At 41.2% G+C, this 26,426-nt stretch overlaps 1 protein-coding gene across 4 annotated transcripts in view; it reads right to left on the bottom strand.

The window, feature by feature from the left end:
- Tnrc6c (trinucleotide repeat containing 6C) overlaps positions 1-26,426 on the bottom strand; it is a 153,323-nt gene that overhangs the window by 92,892 nt on the left and 34,005 nt on the right. For all 4 annotated transcript variants that reach the window (XM_023713929.1, XM_023713931.1, XM_023713930.1 and 1 more), the window contains exons 2-3: positions 6,022-6,121; positions 4,702-4,723 (exon numbers count right to left, since the gene is read on the bottom strand). In XM_023713929.1, the coding sequence (XP_023569697.1) occupies positions 4,702-4,723; positions 6,022-6,084 (85 nt within the window). In that variant the 5' untranslated portion in view covers positions 6,085-6,121. The remainder of the gene's footprint in view (positions 1-4,701; positions 4,724-6,021; positions 6,122-26,426) is intronic.

Genomic DNA, 26,426 nt, shown 5'->3' with positions numbered 1-26,426 from the left:
TAAGTTCTTTCCTAAAATGAACAGCTCTACTGATGACATATGAATACTGCCTATGTCTCCTATCACAGTAGAAAGAATACATAACTGATAAGAAGACAGCTCTAACTCTGCCACTGACTTCGCTGTCAAACCTTGCATAAATCACTTAACCTTTTCAAATCTCATTCCCTTATCCAAAATAGGAATTAAATAATCTCTAAGGATCCTTCAAGCTTTAGATTTTATTAACTTTGTAGACAAGCAAATAAAATGCTAAGCATGTTGAACAGCCTTATCTACCGCCACTAGGAAGAACTCATACACTCAAATGGTACTTGGGTTTAGTTATATGGCTATGAGTGCAAGCACACTTGTAAATTCAAAGTTTCTGGCCAATTTTATTATACTGTGTAACCTGTGAAAACAATGCTTGAAAAACACCAACTACAGGTTACTGCAATGGGACCCCTGAGAGACTAAACGAACAGCAACCTTCTTCCTCAGCTAAGCAGAGGACCACCTAAGTAGTCAAGTGCAGACTGCATATTTTCATTGCTGTTTAGCTGTATCTGTCTACAAAATTGGGAAGACACATCTTACACCTCAATTCTCAGTATTCTTCATTGAGGCCGATAAAAACTTTCCACATTTAGAATGAGGCTTACTGGCAGCAAAGGACACTGCTATAGTCTGTGACTCCAAAACGTGCTCTGAAGGCTCCCGAGAGCATACGATGCCCAGCGGTCTGTGCTAACAGAAGAGCACAAAGGTCTCTGAAAATTCAAATATAAACCTAATGTATGCTAAGTTTCACACCTGACTGCAAAACATGAACTTTAAAAAAAAGACTGAAGGGCTGGTGAGATGGCTCAGTGGTCTAAAGCACCTACTTAGAACAAGCTTAGAAAAGCACAGGGACCGCGGTTCAATCCCCCAGCACTACATGCCAGCCAGCCCCGCCCCCTGGTGGGCTGAGCTGGCCACACACACACACACACACACACACAAATAAATAAAATTAAAAAAAAAGACTGAAACCACTGAATTAACTGCACATTTATGAGTATTGTATTACCATAGTTAATCCTTAAAAAAGATTTAGCCCATGGAAAACCCCAGAAAACATCATGAAAAACTTGGGCTCACAGAGCCCCCACATCCATATAAAGCTAGAAGTATTGTCTATGCCCAAACTAAGAGCAGTAATCAAAATAAAATACGAAAGCAAAATCCATGCTAGTTTGAAGTGTTCTTAGAAACCAGTTACTCCACAAGACAGCTGTACCTTACAAGTGAATGTCATCCCACAATAGCAATGTATCTATCTCACTCCAATTATGACAGCATGAAGAGTCTCAGTAAAGCAAAGCCAGGTGACTCTTAAGCAGTGGCTTTTCTTGGTCATTTAATACAAAGCAAATGTTCAGTTGAATTCAGGACTACTTTATGAACAGGCTTGTAGGAAGATTTTCTAATGCTTAGTGCAGCTCTTGAGGTGCTGGGAGTGGAAAGTATGAACAGGGTGAATCCATATAAATATGCACATATTTCTGAATTATAATGAGAGCTATTCAAGGATGGCCAACAGAACGTTACCTAGTCAATACCTCAGGATAGAGGGATTTCCAATGAACTTTAACTTCTCTGTAGATAATGCTCAGACTATTTCCAATAAAAACAATCATTACCTATGTTTATCACTGAAGGAAAAATAAAGAAAAGCTGATGACTACAGCAACCCAAGACTAGTGGTAGTGAAGGAAAAGGATTCCAGGCAGATAAACCTGGCCAGACCCTTTAGGAATCCAGAGTATCAACCCCATGACATGATGTGGCTACTGAGAGATAATGAGAAGAATCAGGAGTCAGGAGAGGGAAACTGAAACTTCATGGAACTGCCGGAGCTCAGCATGTGGGTTTCCTGGCTGCAGAGAGAATGGCCTCCACCAGCGCACAGAAATGGTATTTCATATAATTGACTTATTTAGGTTGCACAGTAAAAAGGAAAAAATTAAACTTCATAAAGAAGTCACAGGTCAGGGACTGAAAAGATAGAAGGACAAGATTCCTGTCTTAAATGTGATTTTACAAGGCACTTTGTAGACGTCTCATTTCATATTCGTGGGGGAAGGGAAGAGGCATATTACATATTAGATTGGATTATTCAGAAAAGACAGTGATACGTCAGTCCTTTACATGAAGATTCCCAGTTCAAGTTCAGTGGGGACAGATGTGGGGAAAAAGGTTTTTAGCCATAATTAAGACCATAATGAAGACTGATGCGTTAAGACATACGCTGTGGGAGAACAGCATATTATGATTACGATCTCTGTGTGTACGTATATGATATTAGAGTTCTCTTAATGTTTGATTTAAATTGTATGTTCTCTATTTAACCACTGAACTCATTCAGATTGTTAAATTCTTTCCTACATTCAACCAACCTGGGGCCCTGGTGTGTTGGGGCCATGGATCCTAGTGACTCTGGAGTGGGTCCTGACATCCAGTCCGGCAGGCTAAGCTGGCCCCTCTCTGACTGTGCCCTCAGTCAGCTGGCCCCTTCCACGAGTGCCTTCTGGCTCTGGCGCATGGTGACAAAGCAGTGCAGTGTCTGCTGTGTGCCCTTCCTGTGGAAGATTCTGAGCACTATCAGCCTTGCCAGTCACTTCCTCTGCGCTCGTGGGGACATTCACTCAGCAAGCTCTCACAGCTTTAGTTTACTCCCTGTACCCTGGAGACAGTATCACCAGCAGTGAGAAGTAATAAACATAAGGGCCTAGTACAGGGTTTGTCTGGCATGAAAACAGCCCCAGAGTGAGTGTGTGCTGGGGAAGACAGAGAATGGGCAAGTGGAGTCCTGTGCTACGGACTTAGAGCAGGGAAAACCAAAACACCGGCATGTTAGGAAAGCAAATCTATTTTATTTGTGAGCACAGATGCTACTGTAACATACATCATTTCCTCAGTCAGGCCTCCTCTGTACTATTTAACACCAGGGTCCACTCAGGAAGTCAGAGCACTCAGCTTGCAGCACCTGATTTATCAGTCCAGTAACAATGAAAAGTCTGAGTAAAATTTGAACCCGATGATGTTAATGTTCATTAGTGAATTACCTCCTGTGCTGTTAGATTCTTCATAATTCAAAAGCATGTTTTGCTTAGAAGGGCAAGAATAATCATTACTATCCTGTCCAAAGGCTAGTTAGTAGTTACTGATAAACTGTACCCAGAGAAGAAGTATTTTAGAAAAGATAAAAACCAAATAAGAGTTTGGATTGAGAGATGAAAAGTTATCAGCACAGTAATAGGAAATACTAATTCTGTGGGCAGTGGAAGGTCAGTGTAATTTACAGTCACTATACAGTAATAAGCCATCAGTTATTATTGGAGAAGAAAATATTACAATGACACTGAATAAAAAATACAGCTGGAATTGAACCATTGTAAAAATTTCATGTTTTTTTAGAGATAATGATTCATAAAAATAATTCTGTATTTTTGATTAACAATTATCAGAAGCCATTATTTCTTATTAGATTATAAACTCAAATATAACTGTAGCAATTCTATTGGATCCTTGTGAAAAAATGTTAATGCACATTAATGGTGCTTCTAAGAGTAGAAGAGTGGAAAATGCCCTTTCACTCTGCTGCCTTTTAATATTTACTTCAAATTTGTCCCGAATGTGACTCTTATGACACTGAGGCTAAAGCAGCAGGGTCAGTAGCTCTGGGCCCTCCAGTCCTACCTATGCCACTAGCAAGGACAGACCAGTCAACTCAGGAGGAGGACCGGCTCTAAATGAATTCTCACCCTGCTCAGTCAGAATGTTCAAATGAGGTAATATACATAACCTTTGAAAACTACAAGAGGCCAACCAAAAGGAAAGGATTAGTAGTGATTGGAGCCCAAAACAGCATTCTCACAAACCCTTTAAGGTGCACGAGTCTGCATGTACAACTGTGTGTGTGTAACAATTAGTTATAGTGACCCTTGTCTAAGCAGCAGCTAAGGGCTCAAAACTGAACTATTTTCTTGCAGGGACCCATTGTCTCTACACTAGCTCTATGAAGCAGAAACAACTTCTTACCTTTCATTTTAAATACAAGACACCTGAGGATTAAAGAAAGGAAATAACTTGGCCCAAACGGAAAAGAGCTGGTGTATGCGATCCTGGAGGATGTGCTCGTAGCCACTGGAAAGCACCTAACCATGTCAGGCAGGGAATGGAGTGGCTGGGGTCTTTCTGATCCCCTCGGTACCCCTGGGACAGCTAAGCTACAGGAGAACTGCACTGTTTCCAGACTGCCCATTAAGACAACAATAAGCAGGTTGTAAGTTTAGAGGACACAAAAGAGGGCTTATTTATCATTATGAAAAAAATAATGTCCAAAGACTGCATTTTTATAAAGAGTAACTAGCTAAAAGGAACTGGAAGCTTTAAAAATGTTCAATATTCTTTGGTTGTCCTTATTCCAATTGTCCTTATCAGTTCAATCCTTACTAGGTGGAAATCAAATGAAAATTTAAAAACATTCTTTATCTGTTTAAAAATTTATTAAATATCAATGAGATGCAGATAATAAATGAAGAATTTCACAGTGGAAAATAAAAAGTAGACCAAAAGACACACTTTTTAACCATCAACTAAAAAAAAAGTCATTCTCATCATAAAAAACTTCATACTATCATAAAATATACCCCCAAGTATAAATAAACTTACCTTTGGTTTTTTGATCAGCAGCCTGGAAAAAAAAATCAGAAAGTCTTTAGGAAAAATAATGTGTAGAATGTACACATATATGAAAGTTTATAAGCAGACTTTTAATACGGGAAATTTTAAAAACAAGTTTTTGTCTGGTTAATTTATTATAACTTGTTGCTGGGAAAAACATTGCTATATGTAGCTACTGATTATATGCCAATATTAATGTAAAGGCAAACAATTTTATATAGAATCTCATTTGAGTTCTGTATTTTAAGAGTATAAAAGATACATGATACACAGTTTAAACCACAAGATACATTAACATAGCAATAACAAAGACAAATGGTATAATTTGGCTTTTTTTGGTGTGTGTGGTACTGGAGACTGAATTTAGACAGTGTTGAATTATATTCCCAGCCTTTTAGTATTGTTATTTTAATTTTCTTTTTTCTTTTTTTTTTTTAATTTTGAGACAGACTCTTACTATCTTGGCCAGGCTGGCCTTGAACTTGCAAAGTCCTGCCTCAACCTCCTAAACAGGTAGGACTACAGACCTGAAATCAACCTGTGCAGCTTAAGAAACATGATTATAAGTTTACAGAACTTTTTATTTTTAATATTTACTAACAGGGGCCAGCCAAATAGCTCAGGGGGTGTGCCTAAGGAGAGCCACCTGGAGAGAAAACATTCTCTCAGGCTTTCACAGAAAACATACTGGTCAAGCAGTGGCCACGACTCATTCACACCGCTGACACTGACAAACAGCTCAGCCGATTAAAGTGCCTGCAAGCAGGTGCAGAGGCTGGGGGGGGGGGGTCTCAGGACGCGCTGAGACGGCAATTGGGAGGCTGTAAACAGGTAGAGCACTATGAGTCTGGTCTAGTAGTGAGACCCTTAACACCCTGTAGATCCTTCTCTAAAATACAAAAAAACAAAAACAAAACATTACTAAAAGGATTTGTAAAGGGATATTCGGCAAAACTGCAAAAATTGTGTCTAGCTTTTCTACTAGTACCAGTTTAATGTCCTTTTCCTTCTTTCTTAGATACCCTGGTTCACTTTAAGTAGACTGGCATGGGCAACCTTTATCCCCTACATCAATCTTCTTGAAACACAGCTCTAATGTGTCAAGTTCCTTAGGAAAGACATTTTGCAGCTGTCAGCCAGTATTTATTTCACTAGTACAATATCTATTATTTGCTAAATACAGATTGAACATATTGATTTAAAAGAGTAATGCTGTAGAATGAAACTTGGTCAGGGTGATGGCTATGATAATGCAAATGAGACACCTAATGACTGCAAGGACAATGAAGCTAGTAACTCTAACCAAACCTTTTTCTGAGCACCTTCCTTCTTTTTCTTTTCTTCCTGCTTTTTCTTTTTCTTTTCTTCCATCAAATGTTCCTCTTCTCGTGGTTCTTGTTCTTTCTCCCTATTAAATATAAAGACAAGTGGTATTAGTGTGGTGGTCATACTTAAATTAAAAAAATGAGAAAGCACTAGCCAAAGAAAGTCTTGAGGCTGGCAGGTCACCTGTGGGATAGAGCTCACTTTGAGAGGATGTCAGAAACAGTCGTTGACGCCACAGTACCTGACACACTTCCCTATGACTACAGAAAGCTGCCCGTCCCTTTCAGCATGTCAGGTGTCTCATTCCCTGAGCCCGACTTTGCCAGGCACCCACCTATCTATCACCAGGTACTGTGTCAGGGATTTGGGTACAGTGAACATTTAAGACACAGTGTGTTGAGTTTTCCTCCAAAAATTTAAATCTGGTTTTCCCATGCTTTAGTTATAGCACAACAGAGTATGTGGGCACCCAGTTTGGGAATCACAGAACCCTATTTTTAAGTCCCAGCAGCAATACACACTATCCACTATTTTATTTACTTATAAATAAAATTAATTACAATGTTTTTAAAGATCCTAAAATCATTGTCATCTGGGAAACCTTTTTTTTTTGAAAAATAAAAACACTATTAAATCATTAAAAAAAACTGACAACTTTAACAATGTAACAGTTAAGATGTACACGTTAACTTCTGACTAATTTGAATAAAGAGTATCCACATCGGAAAAAAAAGACACAGTGTGTTTAGTCCAGGCCAAGATAGTGTTTTTCAAAGTGTAGTCTCAGGGACTGCCATCATCTCAAGTGATTACAGATTCCTAGGTCCTATCCTGGGCCAACAAATAAGAATCTCTGGAGCTGATTCTTAGGCATACAGTAATTAAGTCCTTGTTTGATAAACAGATTGAAAAAACCAAAAACAAAACAGTTCTACAGCATGGGGAGGTACTGTAAGCACACTGGCTCAAAGCGTGATGCAACTCCACCTGGACGGGGTTGTTCCAGACAGCTAAGCTAGACAGAAATACTACAGGCAAACAGGGCTGGGCTTCAGAGGAGCTAGTACAGAAGATGGCTACATTGCAACTGTCACGACACAGACACACCCCTTGAGGGCCTGACCTCAAGACAAAAGATGAAATGAAGGCAGCCACACACTTCCCCTAAGGATAACGCAGTGACTGAGACTCTGAATAGGTATCTATCACCCTGGGAAAGCCAGGAAGAGCCACTGATCCACTCCCTCCAGGAAAAGCCCCTGTTCTGTTTCATGCCCACTTGCTATTGTGACTTGCTTTACTATTTGATCCCCACTTAATCAAAATTACCTAAGCAATTATGCTTATAATCTGCAGGTGCAGTGGTACACACCTGTAACCTCACCACTCAGGAGGCTGAGGCAGGAGGATCACCTCCAGTGAGGCCAGCCTGGTATACAAAGTGAGTTTAAGGCTAGGTTGAGTGGTACAGTGAAACCTTGCCTCAAAAAGAAAAGAAAAGAAAAGAAAAGAAAAGAAAAGAAAAGAAAAGAAAAGAAAAGAAAAAGGTGTAGTAGGGAGGGATGTAGCTAGCTTAGCAGCATATCACCTGCCTGGCAAGTACAAAATCCTGAGTTCAATTCCTGGTAACCCCCCAAAATTATGCTTGTGATCTTACTGGTTAACCACAGTTTTGTCCCACCTCAGGCCCACCTTGTAATTTCCCATTTTTCCTCACCTTGGACCCACCTATCTCACCTCTATGGTGTGTTTTGGTTTTTTTTGTAGAACCAGGGATTGAACTCAGGGCCTTGTGCTTGCCTGGCAAGCACTTATTCTACTGAGCTATCTCCCCAGTCCTTCTATAGTGGTTTTGCTCTATAAAAATCCCTTGAGGGGCTGGGGAGATGGCTCAGTGGAATAAGCGCTTCCCTGGCAAGCACAAGGGCCTGAGCTCAATCCCCGGTTCTGGGGGGAAAAAAAATCCCTTGAAAAGACAGGATCCTCTGGTAACCACTTGGAACCCATTCTGTCTCTTTCAGATAGAAACTTTCTTTCCTCAATAAATATATTCTGCTCTTAACCTCTATTGTTTCTTGAATTCATTCTTTAGCTTTAGAGAACACAGACTTGTACATCTGGCAGGTTGGGAGTTTCTTTTTCCTACATCAGGGTCCATAGCAGCCTAGCAGCTGAGCTGTAAAGGTGAAAGCATTTGGCTGACATGGGGTAGTGTATGTGTCAGTGGTTGACTTAATGCGTGTTGGCTCCAAACTGACCCTTTAACACTTGCTCTGGACAAAATGGCAGAGGTCTTTTAACCATGTTTTTCAGCGAACACAATGTGGAAGCTTTCTCAGTAGAGGGCACCTGAGGCACACTGCAGGAGGAAGAGGACACTCTGCTGTTTGAGGCAGCTGCACTGGGGGTGGTCAGCAAATGAGAGAGGGGCCACTGGTGATAGCTCCAGCCATAGGCCCAGCCTGGGCAACCATTCAGCAACCTTCCAGCTCTGGCAGTCACCTTCCCATGGCCCTCTCAATACAGATACACTGCCTCCAAGCCTCCTGCAACCAGCTCACCCCTAGCTCATCTCTATTGGTCCTCCTAATAACATGGCCCTCTGTACTAGTAAACCATGAATTCAGGCCTGTTGCGCCGATACCCCACTTCCATACCCACCCCCATGTCCCGGCATCAGTATGACCCAGAGGGTTGCACTAGAGCCCCAACTTCCTGTGAGCCCAAACAACTGGCTATGTGCTGATAGATACAGCTTGCCTGGGTCTTGCCAGTGCTCCTGCTGGAAGGAAACAGAAATACAGGGGGACCTCCAGCTGCAGCACGTGAGTGTCCCATGGGCTCTACTCTGCCGTTGAGTGGGCTGCAACTACACTTTCTTCAAAGATTGCACATCCTACCATCTATTCTCCTCCAGCTTAGGCTTCATATCCCTTTTTCTGTCCCTCCCCCCTTTCTTTAATCTCTCTTTTGTGGTACTGGGGATTGAACCTATGTAAGACTTTCACAATAGCCTGAGCCCCAGTCCCAACCCCAGTTCCAGCCCCAGCTCCTCCTTTCCTTCCTTTCTATTTTGAGACAGGTTTGCCAAGCAGGTCTGGAACCTTCCATCCCTCTAGCTTGGCCTCCCGAGTAGTAGCTGGGATAATAAATATGTACCATCATGCCCAGCTGGAATTTGTTTTAATTTAAAAAATATTTTACATGCACAAGGGATTTTAATATATATATATATATATATATATATATTTGGTACAAGGTCTCACTATGCAGCTTGGGTATATAGTGAGCCTCCTGTTTTCAGCCTCCCCAACACTGAAATTACTGCGGGCGCCACCATGCCTAGTCTTGGTGGTCGGCTCAGTGGGCCCGGGGCTGGTGTGGCATGTGGTGCCAGGGCTCAAACCCCAGTCCCTGTGCTTACCATGCAGGCACTTAGTCCACTGAACTATCTTGCCGGCATTGCATAAAGCATTTTGACCTGATATCAATTTGTACATATTTAAATGCTATTGTAATAAAAATAATTTAAACTGGTATGGAGTGTAGGCAGGGGGTCTGTTTGTGAATACTTTTCCTTCAAAACAGTGGTTCTCAGTCTTTAGAACCAAACACTTCCAAGACCAAGACTGTAACCCTGTGGATGAAATCTCTGGAAACGGAACTGTGCCATCAGCAGCAAAGCTTCCAGAAGACTCCAATTCCAGCCAAATTCCAGCCAAGGCTGAGAAACACTGCTTTCATGAGGAGGTGTGCACATTCATGAAGTATGTAATAACCCTTGGGAGTGATGGGTGGTACTATAACCATGACACTGCAGGTTCATGCCCAGGGAGGCAGTGACCACACCAAGACTAGATCTACAGTGGCTGCCCATGACACTGGTCTATTTCCTTAACCTTGGATAAGCATAAGCCCCTTAAATTCACAGAGTAAAATTAATAAAGTAGACAAGTATATGGTACATTTTAAAAGGGGTATTCAATAAGCCTAATTCTATTCACCTGCAAATTAAATTAGTGAAAGCTGTTCCCTAGGAATACACTTAAAATGTTACAACAGTAAAAAAAAGTGTAAATAATAGGGTCTTGTAGCCATGAGACATCTTACATTTTCCTGCTGTGCTCAAGATTATGATGCAGCATAATTTAGATGCAAACTCTTTAATAAAGGCTTTACCTAATTTCCCCCTAGCTAGCAGTAATTGTTTCTACCTGTAACTGTTAGTGTATAATTTTTCATCTTTCATTCATAATTTTAAACATTAACATCTAACCACATTTTCACTTTATAAAGTAATATGTGCTTGCAGAAAAGCACATACAGTAAAAAAGATGGTTGATGAAAAGGAAAACTATGTTCCTTCCCAAGGACCACATGCTTTCTCCTTGGAGGCGACACATACTAACAGTTTCTTGAATGTCTTTAAGAAGCTGTCCTCCAGCTGGGCAGTGATCCATACCATAGTCTCAGCTCCAAAGAGGCTGAATCAAGAGGACTGTGAGGTCAAGCCCAGTGAAGCACAAACACAGTGAAGCACAATTTCAAATAAATAAACCTCTCTTTACATGTGCCCACCTATTTTTTTTTTTTTTTCATCTTTTGGTATTTTGGCACAAAGTCCCACTATGTAGGTCCAAGCTGGTCGCAAACTTGCAATCCTACCTCAGCCTTCTGAATGCTGGTATCTATCTTTAAATCAAAAACAAATGGGAGTATACTATTCACTCTTTCCTGCATTATTTTATTTTCACTTAATGATCTACTCCAATACATGGAAAGATTCAGATCCTTTACATCTCTACATAGTATGCTGTACACTGGTTGCTATTTCTTGATGTAGCAATTTGAGATCTTAATGGCATAGTTTCTACAATGAGAGATGTGAATTTGCCTCTTACGTTACCCATATCCTTATTTTCAGTTAAAATAGCATCTGCTTTAAAAGAATATAAATTTTCACTGTGAGTTATACAGTACACGGTGGTTGCTTTTTACTTTTGTGGAGCTGTTAAGGTTCATAATTGTTTTTTTTTTTTTTTTTCCTTCTGCACTATGTTTATGTTTGTGATTTTATACTTCTCTATCCACCTGCAGTTTTAAAAAACAGGCCCTCCTGAATTCCCTTTGCAGAACCTGTTCTAAACTAGCGGAGAGTACCTCTGCTATAACTTTGACAATCTACAGTGACTCCCCTATAGAAAATGTTTTACTTGTGCTAAAATACATTACACACAATTCACCCTTTAAAAAAATTTTTTTTTAGTATACAGTTCATTAGTGTTATATTTACCCGATGATGCAGCCAGAACTCTACCTTGGCAAAACTGAAACTCTGTCCCAAGGAAACAACTCCCTTCCCCCTCCTTCCCAGCCTCAGGGAGGCGCCATTTTACTTTGCTTCTGAGAATGTGACCACTAGATGCCTCCTTTGATTGTGATCTGCATTCCACTCATGTTCAGTGACAGGACACTGTGCATCTTCTCATAAGCTGTTAGTCATTTCTGTATCTTTTCTGGAGTCTGAGGTCTGTAGTTATTGTCTTGTCAGAGTCTGTTTTTTCACACTGAGCTCCTGTTTGTTTTATTGTATGTTTCTATCTGACTCAGCCTGATATAGTGGAAAGGATAAATAGCTGAAGCAGAAGGAAAAAAAACCTTACAAACTCCTCAGCAAAAACTCTTAGCCATTCATTAGTATTCATTTGAATTTAACAACTGTCATTTATGACTCCCTCCCTTGAATTATGTTCCCAATTTGTTAGAAAACATCCATGTGTCTTTTCAAGAAAGGTTGTATAGGAAGTCAATTTTTGGAGTACATACATGTCTAAAAATTTGACTGGTGGTTTACTCTAATATTCCAGGTTGAAAAATGTTTTAAAGGCACTGTACCACCGTATCTCAGTGCCCATTAGAGGGCATGATCTTTTCTCTCCTCTCCCCTCCTCCCCCTTCTTTCTTTATTCCTTTCCTTTCCTTATCTTGTACAGGGTCTCACTACACAGTTCAGACTTGTAGTGATCCTCCTGTTTTCAGCCTTCCCAGCACTGGGATTACAGGCATGCACCACCATGTCTAGACTTGGTTATCCAGCTCAGCATGCCTGGAGGCAGGGCCTGTGCAGCATGCAGTACTGGGGATTGAACCCCCGTCCCTGAGCTTGCCTAAGTCCACTGAGCTATTCTGCCAGCCCTGGCATGATGTTTTCTTTAAGAGCACATGGTTGTTCTGTATGTCTAGGTTCTGAAACTCACAGTGATGTGCTTCCCGTGTCTTTTCTACCCAATATTTGCGCTGAGCATTGGTGGACATTTTAGAGACCAAGTATTTGTTAGGTACAAACTCACACATTCGACCAGATCAGGCATTCTGACACAAGAAGATTTATTGGAGGTAGGAGCAAATGGCTGTCTATCAGACCGAGACAGCCCCAAACAAAGGAGACAGGGGATTTTATGGTTTTTAGGGGACTGTGTGTGCAGGCTGGGACAGCTGAGGGAAAACTAATCTTGGCAGGGCTACCTGGTTTGTGGGGGATTTTCGATAATAAAGGACAGTTTCTGTAGTTTTGCCCCTGCCTGTGTCCAAGGTACAAAGTTGAATGTAGCTATTCTTGCGGGTTGGCCCCAGCTCAGGGCCAGAAAAAAGTAAGCCCCAGAGTTCAGGTGAGGGTGTTGACTTTTAGGCTACTTTCTTGAAAACATTTTCCTTCAGTTTCTCAGTAACAACATAACGAATCGCCTACATCAAACATGTAATAATTTATCTTTTAAGCTTTCTACACTTTTTTTGTTGCTTCTATTTTCTGAGTGCTCAGCTCAACTTGACCTTCCAAACTTTCTAATGTGTTCCCTTTTAAACTTTTATTGGTACATGTACCCAGTGCATGATGATTATCCTCCTTTGTGGTGAGTCAGTACATATACACAACATGTCTGAATTCTTTCATTTCCTTCCCCTCTTCTCCCTACCCCCTCTGTCCAACTTCTGGTCCCCTTCCCTTTTACAAAAGATCTGATGTATTTCTTATTATATTTTGTATTTTAAATTTTTAGTAAATTTATGTTTTCTTGAATGCTCCTTTTTTCATTTTAATGTTTTTACAATAGTTTTCTTGATGAATGTTGTCATGACAGCTGTTCAGCAGTATTCACGTTACAGTTTTCCTGATTCATCTATAGTCCTCAGTAAGTGTAAGAATAGTTATCGTATGAAACATCTGTCAAACTAGTAAGACTGCACTGATGCATCCATCACTTTCAGGATTGTTGGTTACCTGGGCATATTTACTCCAAATAATCTTGCCTCCTTGTGTCACAAGGCCCAACTTGCTCACATTCACCTCAATCACTGTTCCTTTGGTAATAACACCCAAAGTTGTATACAGTGGCAATGAAGGATTCTTCTTCACACCAAGTACTGACAGGCAAAAGGTAGCTTTCAGTTCATATGTATTACATGGGCCTTCTTAAAACGTAAGCCCATTGGCCTGATGAACCTTTCACATTTAGGTGGTTTTCTTGTAAAGCCATCTCCAACAAAGCAGACTTTAGTAACCATCCTCTTCCATGCCTTCTTTTTTTCTCTTTTCAGTTCAAATAACTTTTAATAACTTCTGTTTCTCCTTGGGCACAAACTTTGGGCAGAGGAACTTCCCATTTCCCGCCTTTTTTCATTTTTGTTTAATCATGTGGGAAAGTACTTTTGCATGAGACTGTCCTTCTCTGTCCACATGCAGGCAGGTTCTGCTCCTTGTGGAGTCTTTTCATCATTCATTTGTTTGGTGTTTCTCTTTTTATGCATCTTGATACTCTCCTTCATTTGTATTTTCTCCACATGGCGCTGTTTGTGGTAAAGCTTAGCCTTTAAGCCAATCTTTTTTTTTTTTTTTTTTTTTTTTTTTTTTTTTTTTTCCTTCTTTGAACGTTCATGAGCCTCTTGACTTTCCTTCTTTCTCTTTTTCTCATGGTAATCCAAGCGGTACCAATAGCGTTTATGGTGTAATTCAATATATTCATTCTGTGGCATGATGACAGCTGCAGAGCCACTGTGGGTGACCTCAGGTGTGCAAAGAAAAGGCCTAACTTTGGGGCGTCCCAGACGCATGAACAGCCTCCTTGAATGCTCCTTTTTCACAACATCCTGAGTTTGTTCCATGGATACAAAACCACATCAACTTTAGCTGCAGGTGTGAACTGGGGTTTTTCTGAAGGTTTCTATGTTTTTTGGCATTATATTTGCTTCTCTAGATACTCCTTCCCTTGGTCTTATTTTGATCTGACAGCTTTTTCTCAGCTGTCTAATAATCTTTAGTTGTTCATACAGGTTTAAATGTGAGGTATAAAAAACCAACTGAGAGCTTTGTTTTAGAGAGATCTGGATACCTTGCTAAAAGAGCCTCAAATGCTAAACAAAGCATGCTGTTTTAGGGGCTGTGTAGATAGCTCAGTGGCATAAGTGCCTGTCTGACAAGTTCAACGTCCTGAGTTCAATCCCTGGTACCACAAAAACAAAAAAAACCCCAAAAATCCATGCTGCTGCTTCTCCCATGAGCACTTCATATGAAAAAATGCAATTATATTTAATTTATTTTTGAGACAGGGTTTTGTTATGTAGTTCAGACTGTCCTTAAACTCACTATTGGCCAGGTGTGTGGTGGCTTAGGCCTCTAATCTCAGCACCTGGTAAACTGAACCATCTTTTATTCTCACTGACCTCCTATTCTAATTCCTATTTCTATCATACTGGTTCTTGTTGTTCACTATTTCTTGAATCTTCCATTTCCTTTTTTTAAAAATTTTGTTTATTTATGTGTGTGTGTGTGTGTGTGTGTGTGTGTGTGTGTGTGGCCAGCTCAGCCCACCAGGGGCTGGCTGGCATGTGGAGCTGGGGGATTGAACCACGGTCCCTGATGCTTTGCTAAGCTTGTTCTAAGTAGGTGCTTTAGACCACTGAGCCATCTCACCAGCCCCCATTTCCTTTTAAGCTATTTCCATCAACTGCTTTCCTACAGAGCCTAAACTTCAGGACCATCTTATTTAATCACTAATTCAGTCCCCCAGGAACTATACAACTAATGTATAATATTTACTTAGGTAGGCACCAGGGACAAAGGGAGGAACTGACTCATTTCACAAATATTATGGCTTTAAAAGTATTCTGGAATTTCAGTGGTGAACAAGTCAGAGTCAAGGATACTCATATGAATGATATCAAGCAAAACAATCATCCCAATAGTCCAGTCAGAATACGCAGATTGAGCACCTGCAGGTCCCTGGCGATGGATAGTAGTCCTTCTGGGAGTCGGGGGGACCATATGGCCTGACTTCAACAGAGAGTAGAAGCATCCTTTGTCCTCTGGGTTATAAATGCCTTGGTGGCATGATTCTTCTTGGTAGCTCCAAGAAAAATTGATTATCAAGGGCATTTATGTTCCCAATTTCTGGTAAGCTCAATGGGACTTTCTATGGGACAAAATCTTCTGTAAGTACACTTTTTTTTTTTTTTTAATTTTATTTATTTATTTTTGTGTGTGTGGCCAGCTCAGCCCACCAGGGGGCGGGGCTGGCTGGCATGTAGTGCTGGGGGATTGAACCGCGGTCCCTGATGCTTTGCTAAGCTTGTTCTAAGCAGGTGCTTTAGACCACTGAGCCATCTCACGAGCCCCACTTTTTTTTTTTTTTTTAACAAGGGAAAATTCAATTACTTTTCTTTTTTCCCCATTTTTTTTGAGACTGGGTCAGGCTGGTCTTACATTCATTAGCCCAGTCTGGCCTTGAACTCATGGAGGCAATCCTCCTTCCTCAGCTTCCCAAGTCCTGGGATTATAGGTGTGCGCCACCATGCATGGCAGGAAACTTCAGTGTCTGATATGATAAGTAATAGTTACTTATCTGTACCTTAAGGGGTAAGACAAGCCTGTATTTGGAAAGTTTCCTGACCTACTGAGAAAGGGAAAAAGTAGTAAGATAGCAAATGGCAAGTCAATCAGCATTTTCCTAAGTTGTAAAACAGACTTACAAATGCAAAGGGATAGCTGTCAACGGTGGGAAATTTTCATTTTTTAATCACAAACTTTGCCTTTTTCAAACTTATAATTAAATAGATATAATGTAACATATACTTGTAAATGGAATGCTATTATGAGTTTTTCCCCAGGTGCTATATAAACTCTGCTTGTTTCTAAATTTCTTAGCATCCTTTTCTTTCCCCTTCCCACATCCATCTAAGTGTTCACTCTTCCTGCTCTCCAGATAATCCATGTTAATGTAACTAGTTCAGATCTAAATGTGTTTCTGTCCATGGTCACATAATATGATAGCAGACATAACTTAAGACATTTTTACAAAGGATTTCATTTAATCACTGCTTGGTAAAACTGGGGTCATGCTATACAAACTTTTTCCATCTTGCTATTCTCATTCAATTCATGTAGGAGTTGCCCTCCTTTCCCTGAGAGAGCCAGTCTATTATTTCTAATGGCCCCCATAATATACCATGCTGTGAATGTTATCATATCATACTCAATAATTTCTCTATTCATACCTGGCCACTCTATTTCCAGCTTACTGTCACTACAAAGAACTCCACCTCTTCTACCCAGCTTCTGCTAAAGAAAACAGCACTGCTTTGATTGGTGGTCCAGCTTATGTTTCAGTATTAGTGGGAACTAGGTAAAGAGGAAATATGATATGGGCTTCAACTTCTTCTGAGCCCAGGCCAAACTAGACAGAAATTCCTTATTTTATTTTGTAAGCTATACTCTAGTGGCCTAGTTATACTGAATTTTATTAGAGAAACAACAGATTTTTATGATCTGAAGTTTTAATATAAATGCTTCTTCGGTTCCCCACAGCTCAGCAATCACTTATCAGGAGGTGTGGGGTACAGGAGGCAGCACTCACTTTCTGAGGCAGCTGGAGGAGGGTAAAGTGAGCATAATATTCCCCAGAGGGCCTTCATCAGCACCATCACTCTATAGTTCCCTGTTAGGTGGCACACTGCTCAGAGAGACAATGAATTAAAAAACATAATAATATAGGCAGACTGGGAATCCAGCCACTCTGTGCAAAAATGCTTTGGACACAAAATGTTCCAAATTTCTAGTCTTTTTGTTAATCACTATCTATATGTATAAAAGAACAGGAGTCAATAAAAGAGCATGGGGCCCTGTTTTTGCCTTGCAGGTGTAGTTTACCAGAAACTTAAAATTTTAAGGAAACGCAAACAAACAAAAAGCTTAGACCAGGCCAGTGTAGAGTTCAGCAGCGCAAGCACCTGCCTGGCAAGTGCATGGTCCTAAGTTTGATTCCAGATACAAAGAAAAAAAAAAACAAAAACAAAAACAAAAAAAAAACAAAAAACAAAAAACAAAAAACTTCAACAACAGAATAAAACAAAATTTTAAAACAGTTATTAGAAACTGAAAATGTTTCTTGAGTTTCATGTAGATCTGAGAGAGCTACACCCTGACACTACAGGGCTTAGATTTCAATGTCAGGTTTTTTTTTTTTTTTTTTTTTTTTTTTTTGCGGAACCAGGGAATGAACTCAAGCCCTTGCACTTGCTGGGGAAGCACTTATTCCACTGAGCCATCTCCCCGGCTCAATGTCATTGTTTGAAAATACTCTGTAATTCATTCTGTGAGCATGAGTGTAAGTGTTTGACGTCATCATTTAGAAAGTTTAGTTTGCCAGGTGCAGTGGCCAAGGCCTATAATCCCAGCACTCAAGAGGCTGAGGCAAAAGGACTGTCATGAGTTTGAAGCCAGCCTGGACTATACAGTGAGTTCAAGGCTAGAATGAATTAATAGCAGATTCTTGTTTAAGAAAAAAAAAGTTTAATAAGAATTTCCTTGAAGTAGGACGGACTCATAAAAATATTAGGGGAAATTAAAAAGAAAAAGGGTCAGCAGTATCCTGTGCAGTTGTCACACAAAAATTTAAGCTTCTTAATTTTCTTATTCAACCATGATTGAATACTTGCTACATGTAGGAAATACATGCTGAATTCTGGGCACTATGAGAAGATAACACAAATCATTTTAGATCTCCAGGGGCATATAAAGTAATTAGAGTTGGTGATGCTGGAAGTATATTTAATAATCACAGACTACTATGAACAGAAACAGTAATGGGGAAAGAGTACGCTTGGCATTTGGAGCCACAAGGATGGGGTTCTGTAGTAACATCCAGTTACAAGCACATAGCAGTAGAAAGCTTGTAAGCCAGCGTGTACATGAACTGCCTGTGGGAACTCTGAGACCATCCTGCACAATAGCAGAACCAGACATGGAAAAGGACTCATGTACTAGATGGTTCTCATGAATAGGATGAGAGGGTAGGAGTTTTTACTTGAGAAAGGAAGGGTACCATGGCTGACAGACTCTAAGGTCTTATATGTTTACCTAAGTATAATTCCTTCCCCTTGTGTTTGCGAGAGGACCTACGACTTGCTTTTAATAATAAGAATATGGCAGAGATGGCTGCTACTCCCTTGCTGTGAGTGAAGAGTTTCCTAGCACACTGGCCTTAAGCGTCTCGCTCTTGGGTACTGGCTTTGAGGAAAATGCTGCCATAAATCTTGTTCTGCCCATGGTCTGAGAGAGCTTGGATGCCCATCCTTCTCCAAAGGAGCCTCTAGAAGAAGACTCAGGGGCCCAGCTAAATCTAGCCTCCTGATCCACAGAAACATACTCTTTTGAACTACTGAATTTATGTACTTTATTATTATGCAGCATAGAAAAACAATAAAGAAGGTGATTTAGGACTTCAGGGGTCAGCCAAGATGGAGTAATCCTGCTATAGCCTCTCCTGTTGATTACTAAGTGGACAAGATTCAGTGTAATGCAGAAAAGCAAGGCTGAGAGAGATGTCATGCTATAGTTTCCATCTAGATGTCCCCCAAAGCCTCGTGCAGTCACGGGGCTTTTTTGGAGATGGCTGAATCTATAGTATGTGATTGATTGGTCCTGCAATGCTGGGATTAAGAGTGCTTGGATTAAAGGTGTGAGTACTACACCTGCCCTGGGGTGGGTAGCCAGCATGCAACATAAGAGTCAGATGGAGTCTTGTCTCTTTCTTGCTGCTGTTTTCCCATTGCCATGAACTACTGCCACTCTGCCATGTGCCACTTTGCTTTGGAGCCACCCAAGTATGGCTTGAAACCTCTACAAACTGTGAGCTAAATACACTTTTCCTCTCTTAACTTATGGGTGTTGGGCATTTTGTCTCAGTAACAAGAAAAGTAACTAAGACAAGCTGACACATGAAACTTATATGGGGTGATTTATCATTTCCTCTCTTCTCCTGAAACTCTGATAAAGTTACAGGCTGCCATCGAACACTATTTATTGGTGGGTAGCGTAGGCAGTTAAAACAGGAATCCCTTTCTTACCAGAGGAGCAGGAAAAGGAGCTCCTGGGAGCTGGACAACTTGAGGGAATCCCAGAGAGGAATTGGCTAGCCAGGAGATCCACAAATAGCTGAGTAAGATTATGACAACCAAAGCCCTACCTCCAGTCTCAGACCAACTCCCAAACCATGCAGGCCAGCTCAAAGAAGTGCAGCAGGACTGTGATGGTGTCCTGACCTGGAGCCCCTGCCCACGGGAGAGGAGGTTTGGGCCTAAATGGAGGGCGGAAAGGATCAGAGACCTGAGGGGAGGCATGACAAAACCGGGGGCCTGAAGCCTTTCAAAGGAACCCTGACTTCTATTTACAGTCTTTAGTGCTTAAGATTTACTATTAGCGGGGCTGGAGAGATGGCTCAGTGGTCTAAAGCACCTACTTAGAACAAGCTAAGCTAAGCAAAGCACAGGGACCGCGGTTCAATCCCCAGCACCACATGCCAGCCAGCTCCGTCCCCTGGTGGGCTGAGCTGGCCACACACAGACACAAAATAAATAAATAAATAAATAAATAAATATTAAAAAAAAAAGATTTACTATTAGGTAGAGCTGAAACAAAACAAGACAGCAGCAGCATTTGGTGCAGCGTTCTTGTGGCCTGCTTTACCTGACTTCTTGAAAAACAGAACTTCCTGCTTTTCACCCTAGAAATAAACATCTCAGGCTTGTTACCCAACCAGCACCTCCTACATTGCTACTTCCTTCCATGGCACTTTTAAATCTCAGAATGCAGTGTGTTTCAGTTTGGTTCATTTTGAGGTCAGGAAGAAGTCATTTCTGCAGTAGGGTTCTTAACACTGCACTCCCCAGCACAGGGTGGGCTCAAGGCAACACCAGGCCAATCAAGGCTCTCCTGGGAAGGAAGCAGCACCCAGCCTTGCAGATTCGCCTCACCAGCTTCTCCTATGGGGTGGACGCGTCACCCAGTTTTCCGGGCAAAGCTTCTTCAATTTTGTCAGCTACCTTAAGTTCTAAAGTTTCTCTTTTTTTCTCCTAAATTAGTTCTTTTCTACTGTTTGTAGCAAAAAACTACTGATAAATACAGTGTATCAACAATCTGTGGGGGCCTGCCCCTTAGCTCAGTTGTTTAAGTGCCTGCTTCAACAAAGCAGTCAGCCTCAGGTTGCTGAGGTTCATCCCTACAACTCCAGCCAGCCAAACATGCCCTGAAGGCATTCGGAGTCAGCAAAAACAAACAAAAAAATTCTTCTGCCATTTTTGAGGTTGGGGAGATGGCTCAGTAGAATAAGCACTTCCCTGGCAAGCACAAGGGCCTGAGGTTCAATCCCCGGTTGGGTGGGGGGGAATCTGTGCAAATGGATGTAGCATTTTTAATTATGATTTGTCTTCAGAGGGGCTGGGGAGATGGCTCAGTGGAATAAGCGCTTCCCTGGCAAGCACTAGGGCCTCAGTTCAATTCCCAGTTCCTCTAAAAGAAAAAAAAAAAAAAAATGGGTTAGTGTGATTTGTCTTCAGGCTAATGAGATTTAGTAAATATTTTTACTACTATAAAATCACTTTATTATTACTATATTAACACATCTACTACATGTACAGAAGTTGCAGATACCCTTCTATGGTACATTTTATTTATTTACTTTTTTTTTTTTTCATTTTTTAAAAAGTAGCCTCGGGCTGGCCAAATAGCCCAGTAGATTAAAGAGCCTGCAAGCAGGCAATGGGGCTGAGGGTTTGATCCCCAGGCCTGCCAGGCTGGCCCTGCCCTCGGGTATGCTGAGACCGATACTTGGTGCGGTGGTGCATGCACGTGTCCACCTATAATCCCAGCTCTTGGGAGGCTGTAAACAGGCGGATCACTACGAGTCTGATCTAGTAGTAAGACCCTGAACAGGGGTCGGGGAGATGGCTCAGTGGAATAAGCACTTCCCTGGCAAGCATAAGGACCTGAGTTCAATCCCTGGTTCTGCAAAAAAAAAAAAAAAGAGACCCTGAACACCCTGTAGACCCTTCCCTAAAATACCAAAAAATAATAAACAAAGTAGCCTCAAATTTTAAAAATGACAGTATAATTTTAATGGCACTTTATTTTCACAGTCTACTATATGACACTTGGCTATTACATATACTTTGGACTGCTTAAAGAAATAGAAGAAAATTTCCATCTAGTCTCTCTGATGCCGTGGTCCTCGCTGGCATCTCTGGTGTCTATGCTACAGAGTGGTTACTAATACTGAGGAGGATTTCAATGTTTGCTAGAAAAAGTAAAAGCAGTACTGCACAGCCTATGATAAGTACAATGCTTTTCCCACTATTTACTTCCTACTAATGAGGAGTCGGAGGTGGCGAGTATGCCAGTTACTGACTTACTGCTTCTCAGAGCCAACCACTGCGCTTGTCTACTCTAGGAAATGGATCTGTGATCTTTAACTACTTTTTTTTTCACTAGCTGGCACAATGTCCAGCATTTCTTTTCTTTTCTTTCTTTCTTTTTTTTTTTTTTTTTTGGCAGAGGGCGCTGGAGATACATGTCAGGAGAAGAGCAAGCGTGGTGCTGTCATCCCCTGTGCAGGGGGTGTACTGTCCCCAAAACTGCTTTCACCACAGACAACTGATTTCCATGGTTCCATCCATGTGCCTCACAGCAGCTTCTCTGCCACGCCCTCCCCAGGTTCTCCCTTCCAGTCCTTCTATCTGTTCTTCCCACATACTCTAAAACTACTTCGCATCTGACCAGTCAATGCCCTCACCACTCTCCTTCATGATCATGAAAGAGGAAGGACAAAGTCTCTGCACCATGTACCTGAGGGAGTTACCGACACAGGAAGTGGACTGCGGGTGACTGCCAGGGGACCAGCGTAGGAAGAGATTCTGCAGTTCTGTGCACTAACAGGACTATTAGCAGTGCAGGCTGTTTCAGGAGCTATTAAACTACCTTGTGCTCAAGATTCTAATGTGGGCGAGCAGGCAGGCATACAGCACCTGGGCAGAAAGAGCTTGATGACAATCTGTGCAAGGGAAAAATCAGGTGTGAAAGGAGACGATGATACTACCGTGCACTTGTCCCTTGATCCAGAAATACCTGAAGCCCAGGGATCAGGAGTGAGGACAGCAGTAGGGAAGGTTTCAAGGGTATGCACTATAGTGATAAACTGACAAAGGACTCAAGTATCTGCTTCAGCAGTTTCCATAATGAAACAAAAAGGGGGAAAATGTGATTAACTATATCTGTGCAGGAAAAAAACCCCAGATATACAAAGGTTTGTTAGCATTTCACAAATGTGAAATATAAAAAGCTGTGTTTCAAAAATGACAAGGAAGGGCTGGTGAGATGGCTCAGTGGTCTAAAGCACCTACTTTAGAACAAGCTAAGCTAAGCAAAGCAAAGCACAGGGATGGCGGTTCAATCCCCAGCACCACATGCCAGCCAGCCCCGCCCCCTGGTGGGCTGAGCTGACCACACACACACACACACACACACACACACAATAAATAAATAAATAAACAAATAAAAATTAAAAAACAAAAACAAAAATGACAAGGAAGAAGGCATCTGGAAATATATGAATTATAGAAAAAAATTTAAATAAAAACACACTTTTTTTTCCTTTGTGGTCCCAGGGATTGAACTCAACCTTGTGCTTGAGTTGATGACAATCTGCGCAAGGGAAAAATCAAGTGTAAAAGGAGATGATGCCTTGCCAGGCAGGCGCTTATGCCACTGAGCTATCTTCCCGGCCCCCTTAATACATATTTTTTAATCTCTTATTTATTTATTTGGTCCAGGGCCTCACTATGCAGCTTGGACTTGTAGTGATCCTCCTATCTCAACCTCTCTAGTGCTGGGATTATAGGCTTGTGCCACCATGCCCAGCTTCAGTGGCAGCATGGTGCGCCTGGAGTTCTGGAGCAAGCACAGTAAGTGGTACCAGGGATCGAACTTGGGACCTTGTGCTTGCCAGGCAGATGCTTAGACCATGGAGCTACTTCCCCATCCTCTATTTTATTTTTAAGCACTCACCAGATTTAGACAGAGGAGGAAAAGAGGTCTAAGTATTAATACGAGAAGATTATCTAAGAAATAATCACATTAATCTTCCATGATTCACTTAACAGACACACAGCAGCATTTTTTTTTTTTTAAATGTATTTTGTACAGGGTCTCACTATGCAGCTCAGACTGCTAGTGATCTTCCTGTTTCCAGCCTCCCCAGCACTGGGATTACAGGCATGTGCCACCATACCCGGTCTAGCATATTGTTCTTTTCTTTCTTTCTTTCTTTTTTTTTTTTTTTCTCTAGCATATTATTCATTGGACCACATTAAGATCACACTGAGACCCCAATTTTTTTCAGTCTTTCTACATATATAATAACAAATGTTTGCTAGCTAACAGGTTCCTACTTCTCAAACTGCTATGTGGAAATTAATGTCTTAAATCATTAACTCTAATATTCAAAGTATGTGAACTTGTACAAACCATGTATTCAATGCTATGCTCACATTTGAATTTGAATTTTTTTTTTTTTTTTTTTTTTTTTGTGGTACTGGAGATTGAACTCAGGACCTTGAGCTTGCCAGACAAGAGCTTATTCTACTGAGCTATCTCCCTGGCCCTGAATTTGAAGTTTTTTTAAAGTTACATTTTTCTTAACTCTGGATCTTTTTTTTTCTTTCTTTCTTTTTTTTTTTTTTGTAATTTTAGGGAAGGATCTATAGGACATTCAGGGTCTCACTACTAGACTGGACTCAGAGTGATCTGCCTATTTACAGCCTCCTAAAAGCTAGGATTACAGACGTGCACACCACTGTGCACAGTCTCAATTGCCATCTCAGCATGCTCAGGGGGTGGGGCCAGAATGGCAGGCCCAGGGATAGAATCCCCGACCCCTGCGCCTGCTTATAGGGGCTTTAATCCTCTGAGCTATTTGGCCAGCCCTCTGAATTTGAAATTTGAAAAGGCAAATGTTTCTCATTATTCTCATAAAAATCAATGAATGTACTTCTGGCTGTTATCAACTTGGTTTTCTGATTTAAAAAGAAAAACTAATCAACCAATTCTGGAGTTTACCTTCTTGAAGAACTCTAGTGGAATCACATCTAGTAACATATTAACAGGTAGTCAGAGCGAGTCTACAATTTGCCCTATAGTGAAAGCAATGAGCAATTTATCAAGTTATCTTACCACTTATGATTCAATTTCTAAGTCCTTTATGGATTCCTTAATGATGAGAAAACAGCTCTTCGTGTATGTGTCATAACCTCCGTTTTATTCAAACACCTTGCTACAAAGTAATCAAAAGCTGAGGTCAGGGCTGGTGAGATGGCTCAGTGGTCTAAAGCACCTACTTAGAACAAGCTAAGCAAAAGCACAGGGACAGGGACCGCGGTTCAATCCCCAGCACCACATGCCAGCCAGCCCTGCCCCCTGGTGGACTGAACCGGTCACACACACACACACAAAATAAATAAATAAATAAATAAATATTTTTTTAAAAAAAGCTGAGGTCAGAGAAGAATCCTCTTTCAGTATAGCTCACATGGAGACCTACGCTCAGAAAGTTAAACATCCCTAAGCGAAGCACAACTGTTCTTGAATGGATGCAAGTTTTTCTAGCATTCAGGTCCCTAAGTTCCCCAGGGGTAACTCATACAGTGATGATACTGGAGTTCTGAGTGTCAGCCCAGGAGTACAGGAAATGGTTCTCTGGCCATTTCCTGTCACCGCAATGGTCAACAAGCATCAGCATCACACTCACTGTACACTGCACACAGCAGTACAACTGTGACAATGTCAAGCAGACACGTGGGCTACTTCCTTCTTGAAGAAAAACCGGGAATATGCAATAAGTTAGCAATTCTCTGGGTAACTCATGCTGCACGGATCAAAGACATAAAACTTTGACAATGAAACTATCTTCCATAAATTACAAGTTCTAACTGAAAAATCACCGGGGTGGCAGACAATACGAGGTTATATCCTTTGGAAGAAACTAATGACAGCAAGAGCTGTCATTTACTAACCCCTACATTAGGAATACATCATATGAAACACTCCTAATGAAATAAGGATCGCCATATCTTAAAAGCAGAGGAATGTGAAGCTTAGAAGGTCTCAGTGGCCAGGCCAATGCAATGACATCAGAGTAAGTGACAGAACTACTATCCAAGCTGCAGGCTGAGTCCCAAGCATATGCTTTATTCACAACCCCACAACATATCCTTAAAGGGCATAGCATCTTTATTATAGTCCAAAGTGAGAGACATATTGCTCAGACTCACAACAAACAAACAGGAAGGTTGAGTTCCCATTTTGGAAACTGGAAAGCCTAATAGCTGCTATCTCTTAAGTAATTATCAGAGTACATCTGATGCTGCTATAACGAAATTCCAAATGCAGTGTCCTCAAGATGTTTCTCTTCCACATTTCAGAGGGTGGCCAGACATCCCTGTTCCATGACACCATTTTGAGACTCAAGTATCTCTTTTATTCATTAGAGGAAGGGAAAAAATAGAAGCCAAGTATAATGGTGCAGGCCTATAATTTCAGCTACTCAGGAGACTGAGGCAGGAGGATCCTAAGCTTAGCTGCTCTGTGCCACTTAGTGAAATGCTATCTCAAAATGAGAAAAAAGGAAATAATTTCCCTTTTAGTTAATTCCCTAGAAGTTCATATGGTATCTCTGTTCACATTCACTTGTCCAGAACTTGCCTCTACCTAGCCATCTAGTAGGATGGAAAATCTTGCAAATGCCTTATTTAAACTGATTCCAAATGGAGGGGAGAGAAGATGACTTGAGTTAATTGGGAGTCTATGGAATCAATGGATGGCCTGGTCACCGCTACATGAATCTTTTTTTTATTTTTTTATTTTTTATTTATTTGAGAGAGAGAGAGAGAGAGGGAGAGAGAGAGAGAGAGAGAGAGAGTAGTGTGTGTGTGTGGCCAGCTCAGCCCACCAGGGGGCAGGGCTGGCTGGCATGTGGTGCTGGGGGATTGAACCGCGGTCCCTGATGCTT

Source organism: Octodon degus, unplaced genomic scaffold, assembly GCF_000260255.1.
Source record: "Octodon degus isolate 3935 unplaced genomic scaffold, OctDeg1.0 scaffold00033, whole genome shotgun sequence".
In the NCBI taxonomy this organism is placed as follows: Eukaryota; Metazoa; Chordata; class Mammalia; order Rodentia; family Octodontidae; genus Octodon; species Octodon degus.
Note: the sequence above shows the minus strand (reverse complement) of the source record. Positions and strands in the feature narration are given on the sequence as shown.